The 14229-nt window shown below is 33.4% G+C and overlaps 1 protein-coding gene across 1 annotated transcript in view; it reads left to right on the top strand.

Moving 5' to 3' along the window:
* The window catches only part of KCNH8 (potassium voltage-gated channel subfamily H member 8), a 277527-nt gene that overhangs the window by 182450 nt on the left and 80848 nt on the right, over positions 1 to 14229 (top strand). The window contains exons 6-7 of the mRNA XM_070391102.1: positions 855 to 1012; positions 6339 to 6546. Coding sequence (XP_070247203.1) covers positions 855 to 1012; positions 6339 to 6546 — 366 coding nt within the window. The remainder of the gene's footprint in view (positions 1 to 854; positions 1013 to 6338; positions 6547 to 14229) is intronic.

Below are 14229 nucleotides of genomic sequence, written 5' to 3'. Positions count from 1 at the left end.
TCCTAATGGTTGTAGGACTGAGGTTCCCATTTCTCACTTAATGTCACCTAAGGGCTGTTCTTAGCAACTGGAGAACTGCATACTGTTCTCTGCCAGGTGGCTCTTTTCACCCAGACAGTTGCCTTCTTCCAGTTGAGCAAGAGTATGTCTCACTGGCTTTTAATCCCTTGCCATCAGCTGAAAAAAAACTCCGCTTATAATGGTACCCAATCAGCAATGGTACCCTTTAGTCATATACTGCAACATGATCATGGCTGCATATCTCCTCATGCTCACAGGTTTCACCCTCACTCAAGAAAAAAGATAATATGAGGGTGAGGATCCTGGAAGGTCATCTTAGAATTCCGCCTTCCACAAATGTGAATATAAAGTGAAAAGTAAAAATTATATACATAAAGTGCACACTATTGTATGATTTATCCTTGTCATCATCATGCTCATGATATCAACAAATTTCTAACCTCATACAACACTATTCTGCTTATGTTTAATGGTTTAAATTAGCTATAATGAGTATTGCAATTCATCTAATGTGTAACTCAGAACTTAGCATTCACTTCATAATGTCTGGAATGTACTAAGTGCTCAAAAAATATTAGTATTTTTACCCTTCTTAATACATGTTTGTTAAGTTGTGCTGGATCTGCCAAGAAGATTAATTTGTATGTTATCAATCTGAAATATGCTAAGAGGTTACCATTTGTCTAACTTTACTTAATTTTATACAATTTTCTTTCTTTCTCCCTTCCCCCACGCCTGTCTCCCTTTTGTCCTTCCACTGTTCCCCTTTTCTCTTTCCTTATTCTCTCTCTCTTCCTTCCTCTTCTTCTCTATCATTTTTTTTCCCCAAGCAGATATTATTTTAAATTTCCGAACAACCTATGTCAGCAAGTCTGGCCAAGTTATCTTTGAAGCAAGATCAATTTGCATCCACTATGTCACAACTTGGTTCATCATTGACTTAATCGCTGCTCTGCCTTTTGATCTCCTATATGCTTTCAACGTCACAGTGGTGAGTAAGGACAGACCTCCCTTGCACATGACCCAGAAGGCTGGTTTACCCCTGTGTTTGTTTTTCACAAGTTCAGGTTTTAAACATTTGTGGCAATTTGGCAACCAAGATTTGATGTCCTTGTTCATAAAGATGCCAAGGTACCCAGTGATATGCAGGTCAGTTTCTCCACTTGAGGAAGAATTTCCTCTTGAAATTTGCATTACCTGTTTCTAGTTATTTAAATACCAAGAACAAAGATATACAAAACGTCTAAATTGATCAGCAATACAGATTCGCTAAACAAACCCTTTGATAAGGAAGCCATCTATAAAACTAGCATAACTTTATCTTGCTTGGGCAGATATTTGCCTCTAGAGATTGGTGGAGAGTTTAAAGATTTCTTTTACTTTTATGACCTTTATTCTTACTTCTTGAGTATTTTATTATTTATTGGCATAACAAACAGAAGACCAATCAAGATAGAGAAGAACGCTAAATTTAAATTAAGAAAATTCAACTACTTTTTGGAAGTCTTTGTAAAAATGTTGCATGAGGCAGAAACCTAAATGACACAATGACCGACTTGAGTTCTCTTTGTTATTAATATAGGGTGTCTCAAAATAATGTGTACACAATTTGGATAACTATTAATCCCAATGGGTTAAATCTGAAAAGAAACATCAATTGAGCTATCAGCTATTAAGTGTGTATACATTTTGGGGGGACACCCTCTATTTGTAACATCTCTTTTTTCATCAAAAGCCTTTATACTTACGTCTCCTCAAAGGGAAAAAAGTATCTTCTACTTGTAGTAATAACAATTTTTATTATTTAATAATTGATATCCTTACAAAATTAAGTGCTGTTTTATAAATAGAGTTTTGGGGAGGTATAATAGCATTTTTGGACCAGTAATGCAATTTGCTGCTAGCATAAATAATTTTAACTGGAAAAAAATTTATTAAATATTAATTCTAATTAAACATATTTCCTATGCAGTTAGCAACCTCCTGTAGAAATATTTCCTATTAAGAATGTGAAAGCATAGTTTTTAATATTAAACAAAGTGATCAATATTTCAAATACAATTGATATCAACTTCAGAATGATGATTGAACTGTAATCCTGACTAGTACATATTTGTCATTTGTTAATTTCATGTACAATGATAGTATTTTTTTCTTTTTCTTTTCTTAAGTTGGGAAGTGAGGGTGTCAACCTCTTTAAGAGGTTTATAACTCAACTGAAATGAAAGCTCTGGGGGAAATTCAGTATGTGATATCAATCAGTGCTACATTGAGTTGTTATCCAGGTTTCTTAAAGTGCTTTTTAAGGTTGAACTTGACTAGATAAGTGTACTATAATGAAAGTGTACTAGGTGTACCGGTTAATCATGCAGATTTTTTTCTATAGATGGAGTTACATATATGTTGATATATATGCGATTTGATATGTATGCTATTTTGTTGTATTGACAGCAAGGTTCAAAACTTCATATGTCAAATTTTCTGAAATTAGATATTTTTACACTTAAAAATGTCAAATTTCATGCCAAAAAAAGAGCATTTGCGGGAAGTTTTAATTCATTATTTTATTTTGAAGAAAAGTGCTGCTGAAATTTATCGTATACTTTGGGAAGCTTATGGTGAACATGCTCCATCTCAAGATACTTGTGAATGTTGGTTTAAATGCCTTAAAAGTGATGATTTCAATGTGAAAGACTAAGAACGTCCAGGTCAACCGAAAAAGTTTGAAGACCAATAATTCTAAGCATTATTGGATGAAGATGCATGTCAAACTCAAAAACAACTTGCAGAAAGATTAAAAGTTGCTCAGCAAACAATTTCCGATCGTTTACAAGCAATGGGAAAGATTTTAAAGGAAGGAAAATGGGTGCCACATCAACTGAACGAAAGACAAATGGAAAACCAAAAAGTCATCAGTAAAATGTTGCTTCAATGGCACAAAATAAAGTCTTTTTTGCATCGAATTGTGACTGGCGATGAAAAGTAGATTTATTTTGAGAATCCCAAACGCACAACATCATGGGTTGATCCAGGTCAACCATTAACATCGACTGCAGGGCCAAATTGCTTTGGAAAGAAGACAATGCTCTGCATTTGGTGGGATCAGGAAGGTGTGGTGTATTATGAGCTTCTAAAACCAGGTGAAACTATTAATACTGATCGCTACAGACAACAAATAATCAATTTGAACCATGCTTTGATCATGGAACGACCAGAATGGGCCAGAAGACACAGCAAAGTAATTTGCTTCATGATAACGCACCATCACACACTTCAAAACCAATTAAAGACACGTTAAAAGATCTTGCCTGTGAAGTATTAACCCACTGGCCATATTCACCAGACCTTGCTCCCTCAGATTACTTGTTCTGATCGATAGCACACATACACTTTCTGAGCAGCACTTCAAAACGTATGAAGAAGTGGAAAATTGGGTCTCTGAATGGTTTGCCTCAAAACAAGAAAAGTTCTATTGGGACAGTGTCCACAAATTACCTGAAAGATGGAGGAAATGTGTAGCTAGTGATGGACATTACTTTGAATAAAGCACTTTTGATGTTTCTCTTGAAATTATCATGTTTTCTTTGATTACAAAATCCGGATTATCAACCGGTTAATAGTTAATCTGAATTTTTAACCGGTTAAGAGATAATCCGCATTAGTAATGAGTAAAACCAGGCTTTTGCTATACTGAAAAAAAAAATATCCAAAAGGAGAATATGATTCACTAAATGCTAATAAAATGTTTCCAAATTCTCCTGAAGGATTGTTAAATAAATGGTATTTAATAGACTGTGCTCTAAATTAACTTGCTTCTTTGCTACTAAATACTAATAATATTTTTATATTCAATTTCTCTTTGGACACTGGACAAATAGGACAATTTTAAATATATGATATAAAGAGGAAATATATAACATACTTACACATCTACATCCTTGTAGCCTAAAATTAACACAAATAAAAGATTTATGAAAAAATTTAAATCTCTTGATGAATTTTAAATATCTGTACATTTTCACTGCACTCCGGCACCCTTCTGTCACTCATTCTGACTTGTTAAATCTGGTATGAATGCTTTAGAAAGAATTCAAGTTGTAGATTAACATCTATGTCAGAAAGTAAAAGAGGAAGGAATGAAGAAATCTTTCTTATCAGTGATAATTTTTCTTTTTTGCTTTTCACAAGAGTAAGGATATGATTATTTAACAAATTGGTACATAAATTTAATATTCCCCAAATAAATTAATTAGGTTGAAATATTCTAGTTTGAATAGAAAAGCTGTTCAACGTATTATATTTACTTCCCAGGAAACATAAATTATGAGGACTAATTTATGTTCTGCCATTGTTATACTGCACAGCAATATAAAAAGAAAAGAAGAAACAGACAAAGGTATTGTCTTCCAGATCTAAAATGTGTCCAGTTAATGTATCTCTATAGATGACATTGAAAAATACAATACAACCATCAAAAATGTATGTTTTAGCTTTAGTTCTGCCTACAATTATTAATGGCAAATGTTTTATATATAGCTCACACATTTATTTATTAAAACTTACTATATACAAGCCCTATGAAAGGCCCTATGAGAGATAAAGTTATTAATGAGACATAGAAGTATGATAGAGTGAAAAAAGGCAAAAGTATAAATCCTAGTTTATCCCTTATCATATGAGTTACTTCATTGGGAAAGTTATCAAAATAGGTCTAAAATAAGCATAAAAATCCCTTCAGGGTTTTTGAGCAGCCTAAAAAGGCAACCTTTCTATAAAATACCTTGTTAGAAAGACCTCAGTATATGTTAATTAGCTCCATTAGGGACTTGTGTTCCAGGTTTCATTTTAGTTACAAAAATGTCATCTATCTATCAAATTTATCTATAAAATAAACTCCACCCCTGGTAACTTCTCTAAGCTACAAAGTAAGAAGTGTGAAGTCCTAGCATATAATCATCAGACTTATAATCAACTAGAGAAGTAATAGGCTAGAATTTGGCTATGATGGAGACAAAAATAATATGACAAGAAATAAAAGAGCATAGCTAGCTGGCAAGGTCCTCACTGACCTTATGATTTTGTTAAATTTTATAAGATTACAACTGAAGACACCTTTAGTGAATATACATTATTATACTAATTTTGGAGTATTTTTATCTTAACTTAATAACTAATCTACTCACTCACTTAAATATTTATTGAGTACATACTATGTGTTAGGCCTTGATCTAGATATGTTTTTCTTAGAGATAAGGGAAGATGGCTAGTGGAAAGAAGCTAGAAGTTGAATGACTCCAGCTAATTACAAAGGCAAACTTTTAAAAGATTCTGCACTGTTGATGATTTTGTCTGTAAAGGGAAAACTGTTATTTGGTATAGTCATACAAACCAATTCCTTCTCCCCTATTTATTGCCCGCCCCCCCCCCACCTCCAAAAAGTTAGATAAGGCAAAAAAAAATTGTCAAACTCTATTTGTATGATTAATATTTTATTTACCTTTTTTATTTTGGGAGGTTCTTTGAAGGTGTGAAGGGAGTATATATTAGTGCATCACCAATGTTGTTAATAGTGACATGGACCATTCTGGTGAATGCCAATGGTGCACATGTTTCAGTTTGGCTCTAAAGTCAGGAAAATAACCTTTAGGTCCAAGTCTAATGCTTTGGTGCATGCAAAGGCAGAACCTAGGAGATTTTTTAAACTGTTTTGCTCCCTTTGATTTTGGTTCACTGGGTATATTTGAGAATTGTAGATGCTTGGACAAATGTTTTCTTTCTTGATATTGTTAGAAGGAAGATGGTAGAGCACATAAAGTGAGAGGTACTACTATACTTGTGAGCAGAACTTAGGCAAGTTTTACAGTTCTAATTATTTTTCAAAATCCTAAGTTACTTTTATTACCACTTTACAGGCTTTTACTTCAGTCTATAAGAATTATTGTTATAAAGAAGGAGGGAACATGGGATTGAAAGAAAATGTATGTAAGGGTATGAGACATCTAATGTACAATCCTGATATCATAATGTGTTTCAGTTGTGTGTCAGAATAAATAAATAGATAAATAAATAAATAAATAAATTATATTCAATAAATCTTAATTAAGGAAGATAAGTATTTACTCAAAGAAAAAAATCATCCTTCTTCCTCTTTTCACTTCCTAATACATGTCAAGAGATGATATAAAAATGGTCGTATAAATGGAATCATGATTATACTTAATTTCAAGAACTTTCTAGAATGGCTATAAGTGCAAGAACGTGTCTTGGCATGAGGTGAACCCCTGAGCCAAGTTGTGTTGCCCTGTCTCCTACCACAGGTTTCTCTCGTGCATCTGCTGAAGACTGTCCGGCTGCTGCGTCTTCTGCGTCTCCTGCAGAAGTTGGACCGTTATTCCCAACACAGCACAATCGTCCTGACTCTGCTCATGTCCATGTTTGCGCTCCTTGCACACTGGATGGCGTGTATCTGGTATGTCATTGGAAAAATGGAGAGGGAAGACAACAGCCTTCTGAAGTGGGAAGTTGGTAAGGGCTTACATTTGTCGCATTTTCCATTTTTAAGTGAAAAGGAAGATTGTCTAGAACTTGGAGGAAGTGAAAGATGAGTCTATAATATATGTCCTCTGTCAATTTGTCACGTCTTTTTACAAATAATTTCTTTTGACAAAGTTTTCTAGAACAATTTTTTTATTTTTTCGGAGTTTTGGATTAAGCTTTCAATTGGTTTGCTGTTTTAAATGACCAGCAAGTCTGTAGAAGTGTTTAGATAAGTAATGTGTGATCTTATCTTGACATACCCAAAGCAGGGCTGGTAATAGCAAGTCACTAGGCAACTGGCCAATTTACAATATTTTAAATCATAACAAAATGATCATTTGTATTTTAGGTGGCAAGTTAATAGAAAAAAGAATCCTCCCATTTTTTCCTTTAAGAAAGAGAGAAAAAGCTATCATAATGACAAACTTTCCACATTTTGTATACTTTGAGAACTTGTGATATTTATTCTGGATAAATACAAATATAATTAATAAGGACCGGGTATTTACAAATATAATTTATAAAATTATGTGTCCCCGTCATACATGAAAGTTTAAGGGAAATAGGGGAGGCCAGGGGATTGTCAAGGGCAGGGGAAAAAAAGGACACATTTGTAATACCCTTTGTAATACTTTAAGCAATAAAAAAATTTAAAAAAAAAGTTTAAGGGAAACTTTCCAAGTGTTATATAATTCTGCATAAATGAATTTGAAATGTTGACACATAAACACATTTTTTAATTTATGTCATCCACAAGAATTTTCAAAAATGAAAATTTGTGAGAACTATAACCCTCTATGCTAAAATACCTGCATTCTTCACACAGTCATTTCCTGAGTTGTCTGGTTGTTAAGATTAGGGACATTAATATGTTTCTAGCTCAGGGAGTGCCAAGTGCTACTGTTCTTAAATGAGTTCAAAACTGGAGACATATCTCACACAGAAAGCACTCATTTTAGGGTGGCTCAAAAGGTAATGTGAGCATCCAAAAGAAGAGAAAAGAGGTTCACTTTTGGTGATCAGAGGGAGGAGCTAGCTTTACACATGTATGTATATAAGTATGTAGGTAGGTATTCATATTTTAAATGTCTTACTCATTTTCCAGTATCATTAATCATGTATTCCATTTATTACCACTAATTAAATATGGCATTTTAATCATAGTTATTATGCATACTGATGACTGTTACTAGGTTTCATTTCTCTTCACTGACAGTCTAATTTTATATCAATATTGCAGAATTTTCATTATTGTACTGTTTCGATTTTGGTACAGAAAGCAGAGCAGCCATTCTAGCCATTTACTCAGATCAATATAAGAAAAACTATACCCCTTCCCCAAATCTAAATGGCTTTTTAATTGCAGTTCATTTCAGAAATTAATTTGGGGAAATTAATGCTTTTATAACACAAAGATATTTTTACCATCCAAGGTTATAATATTTGATCTCCATTTATTTAAATTTTTAAAAATATAATTAAGATTAATTATGTAGGTTTCTTCACATGGGTTGCACATATTTCTTATTAAGTTTATTTCTAAGTACTATACATTTTTAGGCTTTTGGATTTCTGAACATAGCTATTTCTGAAGAGAGTTCTTTTACTCTAAGGTATTTCTGCATAGAAATGCACAGCTCTACTTCCAAAAATATGCAAACTGGTTTTTGTGGCTTCTGGCCCGTGTTTTAAAGAGTAGGGTTGACCTGATATGTCTTTTTAAAATTTACTTTTTAGTTTATATACTTCTTTATATATTTTTTTCCACAAATCCAAACATAAAGCTTTTAGTTCCCAGTGCTGATGAGTTCCAGGGGAAACAATCAGAATGTCAGTATTTTTAAGTTAGTTACCTTTCTTTACCTCACTAAATTTAAGAATATTAGATCTAGATAAAAATGTTTTTAATAACAACCCTTAATGAAGCCTCTTCCATCTACCTAATACCTTTCATATGAAGAGCAGGATAAAGACATAATGTTACATCTTAACCTTCACTGAAAATTAGGATCAACCATTTATTTATCATTACAAGAAATGAAAGTAATTTCCACTAAAAGACAGGTAAATAGAATTGGACTTTTAAATATAATTAACAAACAACTTGAATTTTTTTAAGAGAACCACTCTAATGGTCGCCGTTTATCCCTTACTCACACTGTGTCCCTTGATTCAGAGAGATTAGATATCTGAGAAAATAGAACAATTTTTTCTCTACTGCATAGACATTGCTTTAAAACAGAATGGTAGTCCCCCTAGGCCCATTAGCTTTTTTATTCCAACCAAGAATATCAGAGTCTTTAAACTGTACAAAATTTCCCACCTTGGAGATGAAGGTAGGGAAAGGAGATATATATGCATAACCCATGGACACAGACAACAGTGTGGTGATGGCCAGAGGGGGCAGGGGCTGACTGGAGATGGGCAAAGGGGGGGGGAGGGGAAATGGGGGTATCTGTAATAGTATCAACAATAAAAATAAAGTTATAATCTGAACAATAAAGATTTAATTTTAAAAAATAATAATAATAATAAAATAAAGTTATAAAAAAAGACAAAAGGGTAAAATAGTTGTGATTCTAAAAAATCTTCATGGATTTATTTTAGTTCTGTATATCGTTAAAGATTTTTTCAAGGTTGTTTAAAAAAAATTTTAATGAATAAAATGGTAGAGGAAACTATCAATATTGACTAATAAGTAGAAAACTGTAAGTTAAATGGGCGTTTGAAAATTTAAATGACACCATCAAATAGTAGTTAAAGTAGCACATATGCCCTATAAATCACACCAACTATGAAGCACAGAGAAAAGGACAGGAAAGGGTTTGCCAAAAACCACAAATGTAAGAAATAATAGATCACTAAGCATCATGATTTTAATGACTATTTAATGGCATGGGAGAAAGTTCAGGCTATTTCAAGTGAAGAACTAAGGATGCAGATTTCTATATATTGATTCCTATTTCAGACAAAAAGGAAAATACAGAGAGAGAGTGGAAATAAATTCAATGAGAAGTGCAACTACTTGTAAAGTTATTTTTTCTTTACATTTTTTAAAATAATTTATATCAAATAAATATTCAGCTTAACATTGATTAAGCACAAACTACATGGATGGTGCAATACTTAATATATTTGTGTGCCTTATCTCAGCTGATCTTTTTTTTAATATGCTTTTTATTGATTTCAGAGAGGAAGGGAGGGGGAAAGCTAGAAACATTGATTGGCTGCCTCCTGCACACCACACACACTGGGGATCGAGCCTGCAACCCGGGCATATGACCTTGATCAGAATCGAACCCAGGACCCTTCAGTCTGTAGGCCAACGTTCTATCCACTGAGCCAAACCAGCTAGGGTTCAGGTGATCTTTATTGCACAATTAAGGCAGATACTTTCAACCCCATTTTACAAAAAGGGAGCTAAGTTTGGAAAGTTAATTCCCTGGAGACTTGTTTTTAAAATTAGCAAATATTTTTAATATATAAAAATGTTTAGAATGAATATAATAGACATCCTTGGGAAATTATATCTTTTTAAACATTTTGCTATATTTGCTTACTTTCTATTTTCAAGTCAATGCAATATTACAGATAAAGTCAAAGTCCTACTAAAATATAATCCCCACTTGCACCTTCCTCCTTACTATTCTTAGATGCTTTTACTACACAAATGTATTAGTAAAACAACTTGCTATTATTGTGTTCCTTTAACCTCCACATAAATCATTACAAATGGGAGGAGTCGTAGTAATAATAATACTGATGATAATAGTAGGCATGCACAGGGCTTTTTCTTAGTACCAGACACTGTTCTAGGTACATAAATTAATTCATTTATTCCTGCCATAATTCTATGAGCCCAAAACGATTAGCCCAATACTCAGAAAACTGAGGCATATGATTAAATAACTTGTCCTAGATCTCACAAATAGTTTATACTGAAGCTGGGATTTCTTTGTAACTTTGTACATTCCACAGAGCTTTAAAAAAAAAAAAAAAAAAAAAAAAAAAAACCTCTGTAATAATAGATGTAAATCCTATATATTTATTTTTAACTACTTAATAGAATTCTATTTGACAATAAGCCAATTTGCTCATCCTTTAGGTTTATTTATCTATTTCCCTACTGAGCTGTTTTACACCTGTCACTATTACAATTGGTAAGCAATCAGCAATCAAATACAAGTCTTGTTGTGCACATATGCAAGAATTTCTCTGGATAAGATACGTAGAAGTACACTTGCTCAAAGGGTGTGTGTATCTGCAGCTGTAGTAATTTATTATTTGGCGGTATTATATGCATTCTTGCCCCAGATTTTCACCAGCAATCGTTACCCGTGTCTTAAAACTTGTGAAAATTGGGTGTAGGGAGGAGAGTGGAGGGTATAAAATAGTGTCTAATTCTTATTTTCATTTCCACTTTCCTAAGTAAGATAGAACATACTTTCATAGTTTTGGGGGCCACTCTAGTTTCCTCTTTGGTAAATTAGACACTTAGCTCACTAATTTGCAATTCTCTTCATTCATAAATCATCTATTTAATGTTGTATGTTTTTAAATGTTGAAGTCTTTAAAAATTGTTATTCAGATTATATGGGACTTTTGAAGTTAACTCTTCATTATTGATTTCTAATTATATTCTTGCTTATCACAGAATTTAATCTATATAATACTAATTCTTTTGTGTTTGTTAAGGCTTGATTTGGAATACATTCTTTGTATGTTTGAACAGAATGTGCATATAATTTCTTGCATATTATCTTTAGTTCAAGGTTTTACATACATCCATTAGATCAAACTGCTGAAGTTAACTATACACATATTATAGATCTTTATTAACTATTTTATATCAAACATATATAGACATTTTATTTGGTGCTTTTTTAGATCTCTATTCATTTTCCATAGTGTTTTATTTCCTTTTTATAGTTCCAGTTCCTTATTTTTTGTCTATTAGATCAAATTTCTAAATTGAATTTAAATATTTTAAATATACTCTTATTGTATTTCCCCCTTTTATTTATTAACATAAGTTCATCATGTACTAATTTTGATATAACTCTTGCAAAAGGTAAGCTATTTTTCATGTATTTTGTGAAATTTTTAAAATTTTTGTCATAAACTCCTCTTCAATGGCCCTTTTAAAAACAATTCTGTGCAGATTGAAGTATGAGAATAGCCAGAATTTTTTAGTTGTTTTGATTTTTCCTGTTGTCAAGTACAGTAGACTTATCCCTTGCCTGAGGATCAAATGTTTTTCATTTCTTAGCTTCAGGGTCCTTGTGCCTCGTGGATAGTGTACCTTCAGACACCAATGCAGGCAAGGCACAAGCTTGAAATTTAAAAACTCTCAAGAGACTACTTTATTCAAACTCAAATTTCCTTGTCATCTTGTAACTTTGGGGCAATTATTTTCTATTCTTCTTCCTGCAAGTACCACACTTTCACTATCCCTGTTGTATACAGGTGTCAATTCAAGTATTTGTGGGATTTAACTGCTCTCTCTTATGCATATACAAGCAGGAAACCAAGCCATTAGACATTATCACTCTAATGAGCTGCCCATCCTTGTCTCCCAACCAACAGCGCACCAGCACCAGCACCACCAGGATGGTCTCAGCTAACAAACTTGCCACTTCTCAGTTTTACATATTTCCAGGTGTTTATATCAGAGAGATTTGCACATTATCTAAGTACAAAATCTTGCCAGAACCACAGTAAAAATTTCTGGTGCCCTGCGTCCCCTCCATCCCCCCAAAAAAACCACATAGCCTAAATTCCAGTGTGATTTTGTTATATGTTTTGTTTGAAATATAAAAATGATTGTAATTCAACCCATAAAAGGCCAGTTGAATATGGGTTAATTACTCCAGATTTTATTTGCACTTGGAATGCCTTTCTGAGGGAAAATCATTTAGACTTAAGACTTCAAATCTCTAACTCTTCAAACAGAATTGTCCAAGTACCAGGAGAATAAATTATGCTGCTGTCTCAAGAAGACATCACTAAATGTGCTTAATATACAATTATTTCTTTCTAGTTACTATATTAATCATAGTAACTCTTTTAAAAGAGGTGACAATTTAATGAACTGCAGATTATTTTCCTAAGAGTTTATACATAAGAGAAAAAAAGAAGAGAAAAAGAACTGTCTTTGAGATTGTTTCACTTAAACCCTACAAAGTTTCCGATATTTACTATAAAATAAATACTTGTTGAGGCCTTTAAGGAGGACAAGGTTATGAGCAATGGAAAGAATTATAAGTTAGAGTCTGCCTTTTAGAAGTGTACTGTGTTGTTAGAGGTGGTTAAAGCATCATCAGCCTGAGCACCGAAGGATCGCAGGTTCGATTCATGGTCAAAGGAATTGTACCTGGGTTGCAAGTTCCATCTCAGCCCTGGTCAGGGCAAATGTGGGAGGCAACCAATGTGTCTCTCTCACATCAATGTTTCTCTTTCTCTCTCTCCCTCTCACCCCCCTCTTCCTCCCTCCCTTCCACTCTCTCTAAAAGTCAATGGAAAAAAATATCCTCAGGTGAGGGTTAACGAAAACAACAAAAAGTCACGAGGTGGACACAGAAATGATTTTTTTTTTTAATTACTAGAAAATAGAAGTGATTCTAACTGAATCTCTGTGAACATAGTATTTGAACTGGGTTTCAAAATGTCAGTACTATTTTGGAGTCAGATTCCTCAGAGAGCATTTAGGTGAGGGGTACAATGTAAACAAATGCATGGAAGTAGAAAATTTCACAATGTACTTGAGGAACAGTGAGTGGATGAGATGCATTTGTTCAGAGTAGAAAATTCTTGAACAGCCGGGGTCACAAACTAAAAAGCCCAAAGGAGAAAGAGGAGAGCATATGGGGTAAAGCGGGACAGGTATTAAAGTAAAGGTTAGTGAAGTTACGTTCTGAAGGAAGTGGAGAACCCAAGTCCCATCTGCGGGAACCAGCCATGACCTGACTCTGGCACCAACATTGATGAAATGTGACGTCTGCTTTTTCTGGAGAATTTGGGAATCAGGACTTTTTGGTCAATTGAGATTTCTTTGGTAAATACCTCTGATGTTTAAACATTGACAAGTAATTCAGAACTTGAAAAGCACAGTATAAGAACCAAACAAAATACGTGTGGGTCTGACTAAGCCCACATACATAGGTTGCCTATTTGCCATCCCAGAGACAGAGAGACTAAAGAGAGGGATAAAACCAAAATAATGGGTAGGAAGCCTGGTTGAGATGTGCTGACGTAATCCCCAAAGACAACAAAGGCCAGAGAAGGCGTGGCCTGATTCATATAGAATTTTAAGGATTTTATTACAAACTCAAAAGGGAGAAACACAGAAAATACTTTTCATGATATTTGCCACATGTTTAGTCCTCATGAAAAGGAGTACACGTGCTATTTGTAGGAAATCGGTCTCATACACCATAGACTTGCAGTAATGAAAAGTTTTCCTGTTTATTACCCTGAGTATGTGAATTATAAAGGGGTATCAAATTTATAAAGAATTTCCACTAGGATACTTCCCCATTTGAGATTTTTATAAACATGACTATAGCTCAGAGATACATAATAGGAAATACAAGATAATTAAACATTTCATTAAACTAATTAGATATCTGGCCTAAAAAATTTCAATATCTCTTCTCTCCTCATTTGTCATGT

Source organism: Myotis yumanensis, unplaced genomic scaffold (assembly GCF_028538775.1).
Source record: "Myotis yumanensis isolate MYYU_CA2020_CCGP unplaced genomic scaffold, mMyoYum1.0.hap1 SCAF_14, whole genome shotgun sequence".
Taxonomy (NCBI): Eukaryota; Metazoa; Chordata; class Mammalia; order Chiroptera; family Vespertilionidae; genus Myotis; species Myotis yumanensis.
Note: the sequence above shows the minus strand (reverse complement) of the source record. Positions and strands in the feature narration are given on the sequence as shown.